Source organism: Portunus trituberculatus, chromosome 17 (genome assembly GCF_017591435.1).
Source record: "Portunus trituberculatus isolate SZX2019 chromosome 17, ASM1759143v1, whole genome shotgun sequence".
Taxonomy (NCBI): Eukaryota; Metazoa; Arthropoda; class Malacostraca; order Decapoda; family Portunidae; genus Portunus; species Portunus trituberculatus.
In genome coordinates, this window is record NC_059271.1 from 32515025 (window position 1) to 32527524 (window position 12500).

General features: G+C 46.5%; 1 protein-coding gene across 1 annotated transcript in view; it reads left to right on the forward strand.

The window, feature by feature from the left end:
• Positions 1–12500, forward strand: part of LOC123505048 (nephrin-like) — a 204211-nt gene that overhangs the window by 7036 nt on the left and 184675 nt on the right. Inside the window, exon 2 of the mRNA XM_045256074.1 lies at positions 7838–9003. Coding sequence (XP_045112009.1) covers positions 8952–9003 — 52 coding nt within the window. The 5' untranslated portion in view covers positions 7838–8951. The remainder of the gene's footprint in view (positions 1–7837; positions 9004–12500) is intronic.

A 12500-nucleotide genomic window follows, 5' to 3' on the forward strand; every position in this document is an offset into this window, starting at 1 on the left:
GGGGATGAAGGAAGAAAGGACGGCAGAGGAGATAATTAAGTCTAGGGAATGTGAAAGGTGGTAGAGGCAGCAATGGGAAGAGAGGAGGGAGAGAGGGCCAGGCAGGAGCCGTGACCAGTGCCAACCTTACCTGGCCTCTGGAATGAACCCTCGTTGGGGTGAGGTAGTGCACCTGTCGCGCCAATATCGGCAGGTGTAAGAACGCTGAGGAATTTGCGCGGTAAGATGGTTTAAGGCCACGGCAAGGGCGGTGACAAGGAGCTAGCGGCGGTGGTGGTGGTGGTGGTGGTGGTGGTGGTGGTGGTGGTGGTGGTGGTGGTGGTGGTGGTGGTGGTGGTGGTGGTGGTGGTGGTGGTGGTGGTGGTGGTGGTAAAGATGCAGTGCTATTCTTGCTGGTGTTATTGTTGTGTTGCTTTTGCTTTTGCTGGTGTTGTTGCTGTTGTTGTTTCGGATGTGTGTGTGTGTGTGTGTGTGTGTGTGTGTGTGTGTGTGTGTGTGTGTGTGTGTGTGTGTGTGTGTGTGTGTATGGTGGTAGTGGTGGACAACAGGATGACAAGTTGTAATGAGTGACAAGTGGTATTATTACGCATGTGGCTGTTAATAAGTGGAGGCCTTATGATGGAAGGGACGGTGGCTGCTGTGCTGATGGTGGTGGTGGTGGTCTAGACAGCAGCGGTGGTGGTAGTGTCAGTGGAGCGGCAGTGTCCGTGTGGCGGCGGGTATGCAGTGGTGGTGATAGTGCTAATGTGGTGTGGTAATGGTGTGCCAGGAAACTAATGGAGAGATGTATTGCTGGTGGGAATTACCGTGCTAGGTGTGTGGCGGGAAAGTTGTGGTAGTAGTAGTAGTGGTAGTGGTAGTGGTCGTGGTAGTAGTAGTAGTAGTAGTAGTAGTAGTAGTAGTAGTAGCAGTGGTGGTGGTGGTGGTGGTGGTGGTAGCAGTGAGTAGTAGTAGTAGTAGTAGTAGTAGTAGTAGTAGTAGTAGTAGTAGTAGTAGTAGTAGTAGTAGTAGTAGTAGCAGCAGGAGCAGTAGTGTGTAGTATGTGGTGTGTATGTGATCAGTAGTAGCAAGAAATAGTAGTAGTAGTAGTAGTAGTAGTAGTAGTAGTAGTAGTAGTAGTAGTAGTAGTAGTAGTAGTGGTGGTGGTGTTGGTGGTGGTGGTGGTGACGGTGGAAGTGCATATTGTGACAGTGATAGGGATTCAAGATAGTGAAAATAGCCACATTATCATTATTGCTGCTGGTAGTGGCAATGGTAATGGCGGAGGAGATAGTGGCGGAGGCAGTGGCGCAGGTAGTGGTGGTGATGGCGGTGGTGATGGTGGAGGCAACAGTGTGGATATCATTAATCAGATAACTTTAAGATCATACATTTCTGTCTTAATATATATGCAAAGTCTTTGTGCAATATCAGTCGACGGCCGATCCCCAGGACACTGCCTCCCATCAGCTGTTACTCGTGATCTACCGGCCAAGGGGAGGCCAAGTCAGGGAGGGGAGAAAGAAGAAGAGAGACAGGGGAGAGAGGCCAAGGAGACAGTTAAGGGCCGAAGAGAGGAGGCCTGGTGTAAGAAAGAGGCAGGAGAAGAGGGCGCCCTTGGGATAGGGAAGGCGGACTGGTCAGAACGGGAAGGCAGAAGAGGCAAGGAAAGAGGGAAGGGGAGCGATGCGAACACCGATGTTGAACTAGGAAAAGTAAGTGTTGTTTCTCCTTTTCCGACTCATACGAGGGGCAACGAGGGGAAGGGCGGGACCTGGCGGATGGTGTAGCAATGTTAGCGTCGCTTACAGCCTCACTTCAGCGCGAGGATAGGAGTCTTCCACTGTTATGTTTTCCGAGGTGAAGTGCAGGCGTGGATGTTGATGTTCTTGTTACACGATCGTGCTGGACATTACTGAAGGGTGCTGGGCCTGCCTGGGGATTACCTTAGTGCCGCGAGGCTCCCTTGAACCGCTTTACGTACACGTGTCTCGGGATGCAGTCTGGGAATGGCTGTGTCACCGCCCACGTCCGCAGGCGCCACCAGAGGGACTCCTGCGGTGCTTGGCTGTCTCAGTGTTACATATTACTGCTGTTTTTACTCCTACTGCTGCCAATGTACAGCGGTATATTTTGGTCCTCAGGTGCGGGGCGTGTCTCTACTAGGATATATGTGCGGCAAGAAAAGCATTAGTACGTGCGTGACGGTTTTTGCACGTATCACTTACTACTTCCTTCCGGCCGTGTGGTGGTGGTGGTGGTGGTGGTGGTGGTGACGGGGGGGGTGCTGGTAGGGGTGGTGGTGGTGGTGTGTGCAGGATCGTGGCGGTGGTGCACGCTGCTCGCTGCCGTGCTGGAGGAGCGTCAGACTTGAGCTTGAGGGTCCTTTGCACACTTCTGCTGCAGGTGTTGGTAATCCTGGTAAACTCTCAAAGTCGTGTTTGTTCTGTGGCAATATTTTTCTTCCTCCCAAAAAGCGAGACTGAAGCAGGAATTCTGATCTACAATTCTACTTGTCATACCTACGTCAGGGAAGGCAGGCGGCGCCGCTCAAGCCGCACTGAGGAGTGAAATATGAAGGCAGGTAGACGTTAACGATGCTGCTCAAGTTAATTAATTTCCTTTCATTTGTTTTCAATATTCATCTATTAAAGTTTTATGTTTCACAAGACGCGTATCGGCGCTTCGTGTGCTCTCCAGGAAATGTGGCGAGGATATACCAGTCAGTGTTACAAGAAATGCAGAACAGGGAGTGTACACAGGATGCACGTAAGCAAGGAAGGTAAACATTAAAATATACAGAGTTCAAACACACACACACACACACACACACACACACACACACACACACACACACACACACACACACACACACACACACACACACACACACACACACACACACACACACACACACACACACACACACACACACACACACACACACACACACACACACACACACACGTACACACGTACACACAATCCCCCTAGAGGTGCACTATGATTAAAATATCAACACAGGTATATAAGGACGGTCGTCTGAGGGAGCTAATTAGAAGAGAAAAATTTAATTCGTCTGCCTGGGAGAGAAGGAGCACCAGGGAGCGGCTCAGCCTGGCGCGCGGCCCACCTCGCCTAATTAAAAAGAAGCCCTGGAAATACACGCAAGCAAGTACGCACACTCTTCCCAGCGGCGGCACACATTAGGTCGCTGCGCACACACCGCCTGCTGGTACACACATAATTAGCAACACCCTTCCTGACATATGTGCACACAACGCTCCCGGCCCGCTCACTGAATTAAATACACTCACACAAACATATTGCATACCCACACCAACACACACACACACACACACACACACACACACACACACACACACACACACACACACACACACACACACACACACACACACACACACACACACACACACACACACACACACACACACACACACACACACACACACACACACACACACACACACACACACAGACACAGACACAAAGACATATTCAGTGCACGGTGCGGTCAGACCCATTGGCAGCGAGGTTATATATTAATTAGGAACGATCAACGAAGAGGTGAATCAGGGTCTCGTTAAATATTTATTTAAACAGGACACTGGAAATGAGCAAGTCCCGGAGAGAGAGAGAGAGAGAGAGAGAGAGAGAGAGAGAGAGAGAGAGAGAGAGAGAGAGAGAGAGAGAGAGAGAGAGAGAGAGAGAGAGAGAGAGAGAGAGAGAGAGAGAGAGAGAGAGAGAGAGAGAGAGAGAGAGAGAGAGAGTAGTGAAGGTAGAAAGAGGCTTAAAGAAACAGACAGACAGACAGACAGACAGATGGCCGGATAGACTGACGGACAGACAAACAGACGGAGAGGAAGGAAAAATGAAAGGATAGGAAGCGAGGGAGGCAGAATGGCAGGGAGCGAGGCAGGGAGGAAGGAGGGAAGGGAGGCAGGGAGGCAGGGGGAAACATTGTGTAGGTGAGGCAGGTGCAACAAGCAGATGAAAACAGGTAAAGTTCATCTAAATGGAAGGATGAAAGTAACGGCGCACCTTCCTCCTCCTCCTCCTCCTCCTCCACTTTCCTCTTTTGTTGTTGTTGATGTTGCTGTTTCTGCTAAAATTGTTGTTGCTTTTGCAGTTTTTTTTTTCGTCTTTTTTAGCTTTTCCTTCCCCTTTTTTGTTCTTTTTGTTCTTTTTTTCTTCTTCCTTCTCCTTTTGTTCTTTTTTTATTTTGTTGTTGTTGTTCCTCCTCCTACTCCTTCTCCTCCTTCTCCTCCTCCTCCTCCTCCTCCTCCTCCTCCTCCTCCTCCTCCTCCTCCTCCTCCTCCTCCTCTTCCTCTTCCTCCTCCTCCTCTTCCTCCTCCTTTTTTTCTTTCTTCCTCGCTGGTAATTTCTTTGTTTGCTTGCTTGATTGTGTTTGTTTGTTTGTTTATTTGTTATTGTTATCGTTGTTCTTTTTTCCCTTTCCTTCGATTCTTCTGCATTCGTTCTTTTATTTATTCATTTTTATTTTTCATTTATTTTTCTTTCTCTTTTTTTTTTTTTTTCCACCTGCACATGCATCCTCTTCCTTCTCCATTCTTCTACTTTTCCATTTTGTGTTTTCTACCAGCTCCTATTTTTTACCCCTACCTTTATCCTAATCCTCTCTCTTTCTCTTTCGTCTTACTCCTCTTCCTCCTCCTCCTCCTCCCACCTGACGCTCATTCGCTCCTCTCTCTCTCTCTCTCTCTCTCTCTCTCTCTCTCTCTCTCTCCTTCACAATACATTTCTTCATTCTTTCTTTCCACTGTAGCCAAATGATGAACAGCAGGAACCGACGCTACTCCTTCAGTATATCCTCACTTCTTTCACCTCGACTTGCGTGAATTACGTTTACCCCCTTGCCTCTCTCTTTTTTTTCCCCCCTCCTTCCCTTTCTTTCGCTCTATTAAGGTGATTTTCGGGGTCCATTCCGCACAAAATATTACGCCCGTGTGTTATGGTCACTGGCGAGCGGGGACTGTGTATTAGAACGGCCCTCCTGAATTGTGACGCCGGCAAGGGGCGGAGGAAAGGCGAGCTGGGTGAGGTGGCAGGTGCTGGTGCTAGTGGTGGTAGTAGTGATGGTGGTATCCGGAGAGCAAGCGAGCGAGAGACCAGAGAGAGAGAAGCAGCGGGTGTTGGCGCAGAGAAGAGACAGAGAGAGGGAGAGAGAGATATAGAGAGATAGAGATACTACACCTATGTATGGCAGAGATGAGTGAACTAAGCGGTGCGCGAGTTGTGTATAGATGGGTGGATTTGCCGTGGGAGGGGACACAGAGAGAGATAGAGAGGGGAGAGAGTGGGAATATGCTGTCATGTGGTGGATGGCGTGGACTGAGCCAGGTGAGGTGCGGCTGATGGACGGTGGAGCGGTGGTGATGAGCGAAGGGAAATCATGCATACAGGTGGAAGAGACAGATGTGGATGGTGGATGGAGAGCTGCGTGGTATGGCGTGGCGTGGCGTGGCGCAAGGAAGGAGCGGAAAGTGGTGGAAAGTGATAACGATCTGCAGGGTAATGGTGGAGAAGGGATAGTGATAGCCCGGAGAGAGAAAAAAAAATAGAAGAGAAAAAAAGAGACCAAAAAAAAAGAGAAAGAGGTGGGGTAGATGAAAGGGGGGGATGAGAGAAACGCACAAACGGAACAGAAATACTGAAAAAAGGGAAAAAATATCCTTTATCGGCTACACGTCGAAAAAAAAAAAAATAAAAAAAAAAGTTTGGAGCTGAAATATTGAATACCTGGATGATCAATATTTGAGTTGGATTGTGTGCCCGTCAAAAAAGGGATGATACGACCGCCAGGGCAGCATATGAAACGGAATACCAATGAGAGAGAGAGAAATAATAACAAATGACATACAAAAAATAAGCAACAGAAAAAAAATAGAGAGGAAAAGGAAGAATACAGATATAAAGAGAGAAAATAATAACGACTAACCCCCATAAAAAAGAAAAAAAATAGAAAGAAGGAAGGATAGAGGTATAAAGAGAAAAAGAACAACAAATCCACCCTCAAGAAAAAAAAGAAAAAAAAATGAGAAAAGGAAAAAAAATATAGAGGAAAAGGAAGGATACAGATATAAAGATGACAACGGTGTGGCCCTGAGTGGGGAAACAGATGGAAGATAATAACAATGAAGGAAAAGTAATAGGATAGATAAGTGAAGGTGCAAAAAAAAATCAGAGAGAAGGAAAAAAAAAATATAGAGAGGAGAAGGAAGGCTACATATATAAAAATGACAACGATGTAGCCCTGAGTGGGAAAACAGATGAAAGAGAATAGCAATGAAGGAAAAGTAATAGGGTAGATAAGTGAAGGTGCAGGAGGTGGTGGAGAGCGGGTGATGAATGTGCAAATAACAGAACAAAGGCACACGCTATTACAAAAAAATATTAAAACAGATGAGTAAAGTGAGAGTGGCAGGTATGATGGATGTCAGCGCAGAGAGAGAGAGAGAGAGAGAGAGAGAGAGAGAGAGAGAGAGAGAGAGAGAGAGAGAGAGAGAGAGAGAGAGAGAGAGAGAGAGAGAGAGAGAGAGAGAGAGAGAGAGAGAGAGAGAGAGAGAGAGAGAGAGGTATTCAGAAACGCTATGCTCTCTCACCACGACTATTTTCCAAGGCCACAGAGATCACTAGAGGGGATTTCAAGAGTGTTTATACAGTCAGTAATGTAGAAATTCTGTCACTCTGTCTAGAAATGCAAAACTACCATAGAAAATTCGTGTAAATTTAAATAAAGCCTTTTGAAATAGTGAAGGTGAAGCTTAAAAGTGTTTGAGAATACGAGAGAGAGAGAGAGAGAGAGAGAGAGAGAGAGAGAGAGAGAGAGAGAGAGAGAGAGAGAGAGAGAGAGAGAGAGAGAGAGAGAGAGAGAGAGCACAACAGATATTCCTCCCACCTTAAGACAGACCTTCCCTGCCTCCGCTTCCAGGCTTCTCTCAATCAGACGTGGAGGAAGAGTGAAATATGCTTACTTATCAGGCAAACCTAATAACATGACTGTGTGTGTGTGTGTGTGTGTGTGTGTGTGTGTGAGAGAGAGAGAGAGAGAGAGAGAGAGAGAGAGAGAGAGAGAGAGAGAGAGAGAGAGAGAGAGAGAGAGAGAGAGAGAGAGAGAGAGAGAGAGAGAGAGAGAGAGAGAGAGAGAGAGAGAGAGACACTGTGTGTGTTTGTGTGCTTTATGTGACGTCCTAATGTCGGAATCTACGCACACACACACACACACACACACACACACACACACACACACACACACACACACATGGAGGCAAACACTGCAATTTCCTCTTTAGATGAGCATTAAGATGCCTGCGAACATTTTCCACGCACCAACCAGTGAGCCGCCTCTGTCCAACCCCATACTGCTGTTTCCTCTATTTACACCCTCCCTCTTAAACCCCATTCCACCTTACCCAACCCTCCCCCACTAACCAGCCATCCCACCCTGCCAGCCAACCCCAGCATTTCTGGCGCAATAAGCGAGACACACACGGAAGAACGCACACACACACACACACCGACATATACACAGTGAAACTGTACCACAAGTTAGAAAAAGTCTCTTCTCCCGGCGTTGCATCATTACGGCTCTAATCACTAAGAGAATACCTCTCATAAGCTGGTTATTGCCTCTCATTATCTGCTCCACCCGCGGACAGCCCAGCCAGACAGACACCTACCTTACTCGCGGATGACAGGCAGACGGCATCACCACCACCAACAACAATAATGCAAATACGAACAACAACAACACGCACTGGGCAAATTTTCACTCTTCCTCTGCTTTGTTTTAATGCACGTATGTTTGTTGCAGGATGAGTGCCGCGGCGGAGTGACGAGAGGAGCGGGAGCAGCGCGGGATGCCGAGTGCCTGGCAAGGACGACGACCTGACTATGATGGCAGGAGATAAACACAAAGGGACATATTCAGAAACGCTTCCTTCCCTCTCCCATCGCGACCATTTTCAAAGACTACAGAGACCACTAGCCGAGTTGTAAAGAGTATTTGTCCTGTTGATAGTGCAGAAAACTTGTTAACATGTCACTAGGATTACAGAAAGATCCTTAAAAACTCGAGTCACTTCAACTAGAACTCTGAAAAGTAGTGAAGGTGCGGCGCGGAAGTGTATCAGAACATGGGCCAAAGAGAGACAAGAGACTGGCAGGAATAAGAAGTCTGTCCTACCACTGAAACGCATTGAGGTGAATGTAATAGCGTGCATGTGTCCGGTAAGGAGTGTGATAGTGGCAGTGTGATCTAAATAAGTGCAAAGTGAGTGTTTGCCGGTGATAAATGCTATTAGGAAGTGTGTGAAGTGAATTGTGATTGTTCAGAAATACGTGATCATTTTATACAACGCGCCAAGCCAATGTAGCAATGAGTGAACGTAGATATGTTAGTGAGAAAAAAATAGAAAAATAATTGAAGGAAAAAGGAAGTGTATGAAAGCAAGGCGCGATTAATGGCAAAAATAAACAAGGTCTGGGTTGTGCAGTAGAGGCTCTCCCCTCGCTCGGCCGATAATTACGACTTGTGTAATGTAAAATTTATCATCACTTCCAGCGGTGAATAATGCTGATGAAAATTGACGCTTATGTTGGGAAGGTGATGAATATCCCAGGAAAATTAATGTAGTCATAAAGAAAAATGAGATCGCGAATGGCAAATTTTTGGCGGGGACATTTATACATATAATTGAAAGGAGAGAAATAACTTTTTTTTCCCTTGGTGAATTACCCGGTGAGTGAATATATCTCCATGGCGGACACGGCAGGAGTGACTACTTCTGCCGGGAAAAAGTATTAGTGAACCTCAAAAATTTTAATTCAAAAGACGATCCCTGAAGAGTTTCAAATCCGATTATTTCCACCAACTGCTGGCCAATAGGATGACTTCATGGTGGTGACGTCACAGGGCTGCTCCGCCAATGAGAATGAACTCCCAGTCTTTGTTGACCCTTCTGCTTTCACTCCAGATTGGTAAGTCAGGATAATTTTTACACCAACTTTGTCCTTAAGTAATAGAAAAATTCAGGCGCGTAATAGTTAAACTTTTCAATATGATGTTTTCCTAAGTCGGTAATTCCTGTCCGGTTGAGAGAGAGAGAGAGAGAGAGAGAGAGAGAGAGAGAGAGAGAGAGAGAGAGAGAGAGAGAGAGAGAGAGAGTAAAAAGAATGTGAAAAGCAACCAGGGACTTAAAGGCTTCCTATCTTGGCAAGGAGTACTGGGAAAAGAAATACTAGGTCGGTAAAATAATAAGCTCAAGACTTCCTGGTCCTACATTAACGGCCCCGCCCTCCCCTCTCTGCCTCCCTGTCTTCCACCAGCATTACTGAGCACACTTTTCCTCGCTTCCCCTCCCTCGCCCCTCTGCAAAATATCTCTCTCCCTTTCTCTCTCTCTCCACCCCTCTGTCTTACCCTGCTAATCTTATCCCTTACCTCATTTCGTACATTACCTGAACCTCTCCACCCTTCATTTCACGATTCCCCGCGCCTCTCTCCTCGTCCCACCAGCCACTTACTTATTCATATCTTGTTTAAGAGGTTATCGACGTTTTGAATCTGAAGGTATTTTCATATCGCGTGTTCTCTGGAAATATTGCTAATAAATATCCAGGCGAATCAATCAAGCGTCCGTCAACATCGACAGGTGATAGGAAAGCGTGACAAGACTGTGTTGAATTCCCACTGGGCCAGGAGTGCGGGAGTGGACCACTGGAATGTTGGGTGCAGGACAAATTATTGCGAGTGTTTACCGCGCCCCGTGATGCAAAACCTTGGCAGCGGCGCATGCACTGCACTCCCACACTCCGTCGCGGTTAACAAGTGAGTTAATTAAAAAGAGAATGGAAGTGGAGAGCAAAGGTTGTGCTTGACCTTGGGGTTTGGCAGCCACGCAGACCTCCAAGAGCTTCGTCACTAATCTATGCTTATTAATTGTGCTTTTTGCGCTTCATTTTTTACATCACAAAAAAGTTCAAATTACACTGCACGGCATGAGTCCCTATGGCGTTAAGAAATTGGCATCGATTTGCGATAAAAGTGAAAAATTAATGTTAATCTACAATCGTTGGACCGCGCCTGCCAAGCGGATTACAACAAGGAATTCGGATGTTTCGGGGAACACATGAGAATTGTGGCATTTCCTACAACAGACCAGCTAATGGGATTATACACACCGCCTGCACGTGTAGCCTTTTGTCCTTCGTCTATCTGCTAACCGTCTTGTGCTGCTCGTTCCTAGCGACCATCTGCTGGCACCACAGTCTTCCCACAGAAAACAGTGAATATTTACTGCACCACCAAGGACACTCTTTATCACAGTCTCCTGCTCTGCTCAACTTTCCCGGGTGGATTCCTAAGTGCTGATGACGCAAAGGAGAGTCACTGAAAACACAAATTCCTACCAATCTATTCATGACTGAGATAAGTATGACGACTTTTTATATATCACTTTAACCTCTTCAAAACTGGGACACATTTTTACCTTGAGATTTGTGTACGACTAGACCATTTTATTGACATTAGGAAGGTTATATGGAGGTCAAAAGATTAATGGCCAGGGTCTTCAGTGTTTTAATCTCCCACATAAGTTTCTGAAGCTGCATAAAATCACCAAACAGTATGTGGAATGAATATGGAAATGCGTCGTGGAACTGAAGGGCAGTTGAAATATGATGATTCTTTAGCACAAAACTTTACTATTCAAAAAAATTTCCTTCCCTTTCTTTTTTCTCTAATAATATTATTTTGTACCCTAGGCGGATCCTGCTTAGCTACATGTCTTTTCCTTTCCAGCCGCTGCCCACAATCCTCTCCCTCATTTTACTGAGCTGGGATCCTATAACCCGAACGTTCCCTTCCTCCCCGATAGCCTTCTCCATACCCGCAGCTTCTATTACTTCCATTTCTATTCCGTACAACCTTTAACTTAATAACACCACCTTCCCTCTCTCTGTCCCACCTCCTCCTCCTCTCTCTCTTTCTCTCTTTGCTCCCACGACGATCCCATCCCTAAGCCTCTCCCCTCGCCCTAAAAATCACCTCTCCACCTTTAATACAGTTCTCATCCCACTCTCCTTTTATTAACCTCGCCGCAAAAAGTTTCCCTGCTCTAAGACAAGCCTTCCTCTACACATTCCCACTCCAAACCCGCCGTCTCCACTCCACTTAGTGACACCCACACGCTCCTTTCTTAGAGATCCACTCTCCGCTCGCGCCTTTCTCCACCGACGTCAATAACACCTTAAGTTTCCTCCTTTTCTCCCTATTTTTTCCCTTCCCCACGCCGCGCCGCGCTGAGTTGCCGGTCTTGTGACACCTCGTAGGCACGCCCGCACCTCACAGCGGCCACTTACGGCGAAAAGTAGATCTATATTTAACCCTGACGACGTGCTGAATGGCGGGAGGGTGTCTGGATGGCGAAGGGAACGCGTTGCAAGGACGGGGTGAGGAAGGGAAGGGCGTGATGGAGAATTGCTTGGATCGCTCCCTGGAGATGATGGGAGTGATGGGAACTGTGACCCGGAAAATTGATGATCCGTGTCGCATTAAGTGGAAAGTGATGCTCCTCCGACGGTGTTATAATTGATGGACAGCTTGCGGCCGGCATATTTCTACAGGAAGGAAAGGAAGGAGCGTCCGCAACTTCCATCCTCACAGTTTTCCCCCTCCAGTGACTCTCCATTTTCTTCCTTTATTTGATTTATTTCTTTTGTCTCATTGTTTTGTGTGAAGAGGGGAAGGAAGGCTTGATGGTGATGGAGGTGCAGCAGGTTTCTTCTCCATCATTTTTCCCCCACCTTTGTGTTTGTGTGTGGAAGGGAAGAAGTGGTGATGAGGGTGGTGGTAATGGTAGTGGTGGTGGTGGTGGAGGAGGCAAAGGAGGAGGCTGGCTGTGTTGTGAGAGCTGTTCTCGTTTTCCTTTTTGTTTCCCCGCCGTCCAGTTCGAGGCGGCATCAAGTTGGCAGACGAGTTTTGTTGATTTTTACTCTCTTTTAATTTCCTCCAAGCACGCACAGCGACCGTAAAGAAACATTATGACGCCGGCAGAAAAAGTGAAGGCTGGTAAAAAGGAGGTAGGCAAAGAGATAAGGTTGAGATAGATTGATGGATAGATAGACATATAGATAGATAAATAGTGACACACAGATGGGTAGGTAGATGGATAGATAGACATGTATGTAGATAGATAAATAGGTATATATGTAATAAGTATGTAGATAGATAGAGATGAATAAATAAACAGATAGTCGTAGATAGATAAAAAAAAAAACCTGAAACAGAAAGAAAGAAAGAAAAAGCAAGACAAGGTACGCAGATAGACAAACAAAGGCAAATACAGACAGATAGATAGATAAATAGATAGAAATTTAGCTAGGCAGGTCAGTGGGTGGATGGATGGAAATGCTGACAGATCAATAGACAAACAGATCGATGAGTAAATAGATACACACTCATTTGGGCAAACAGAA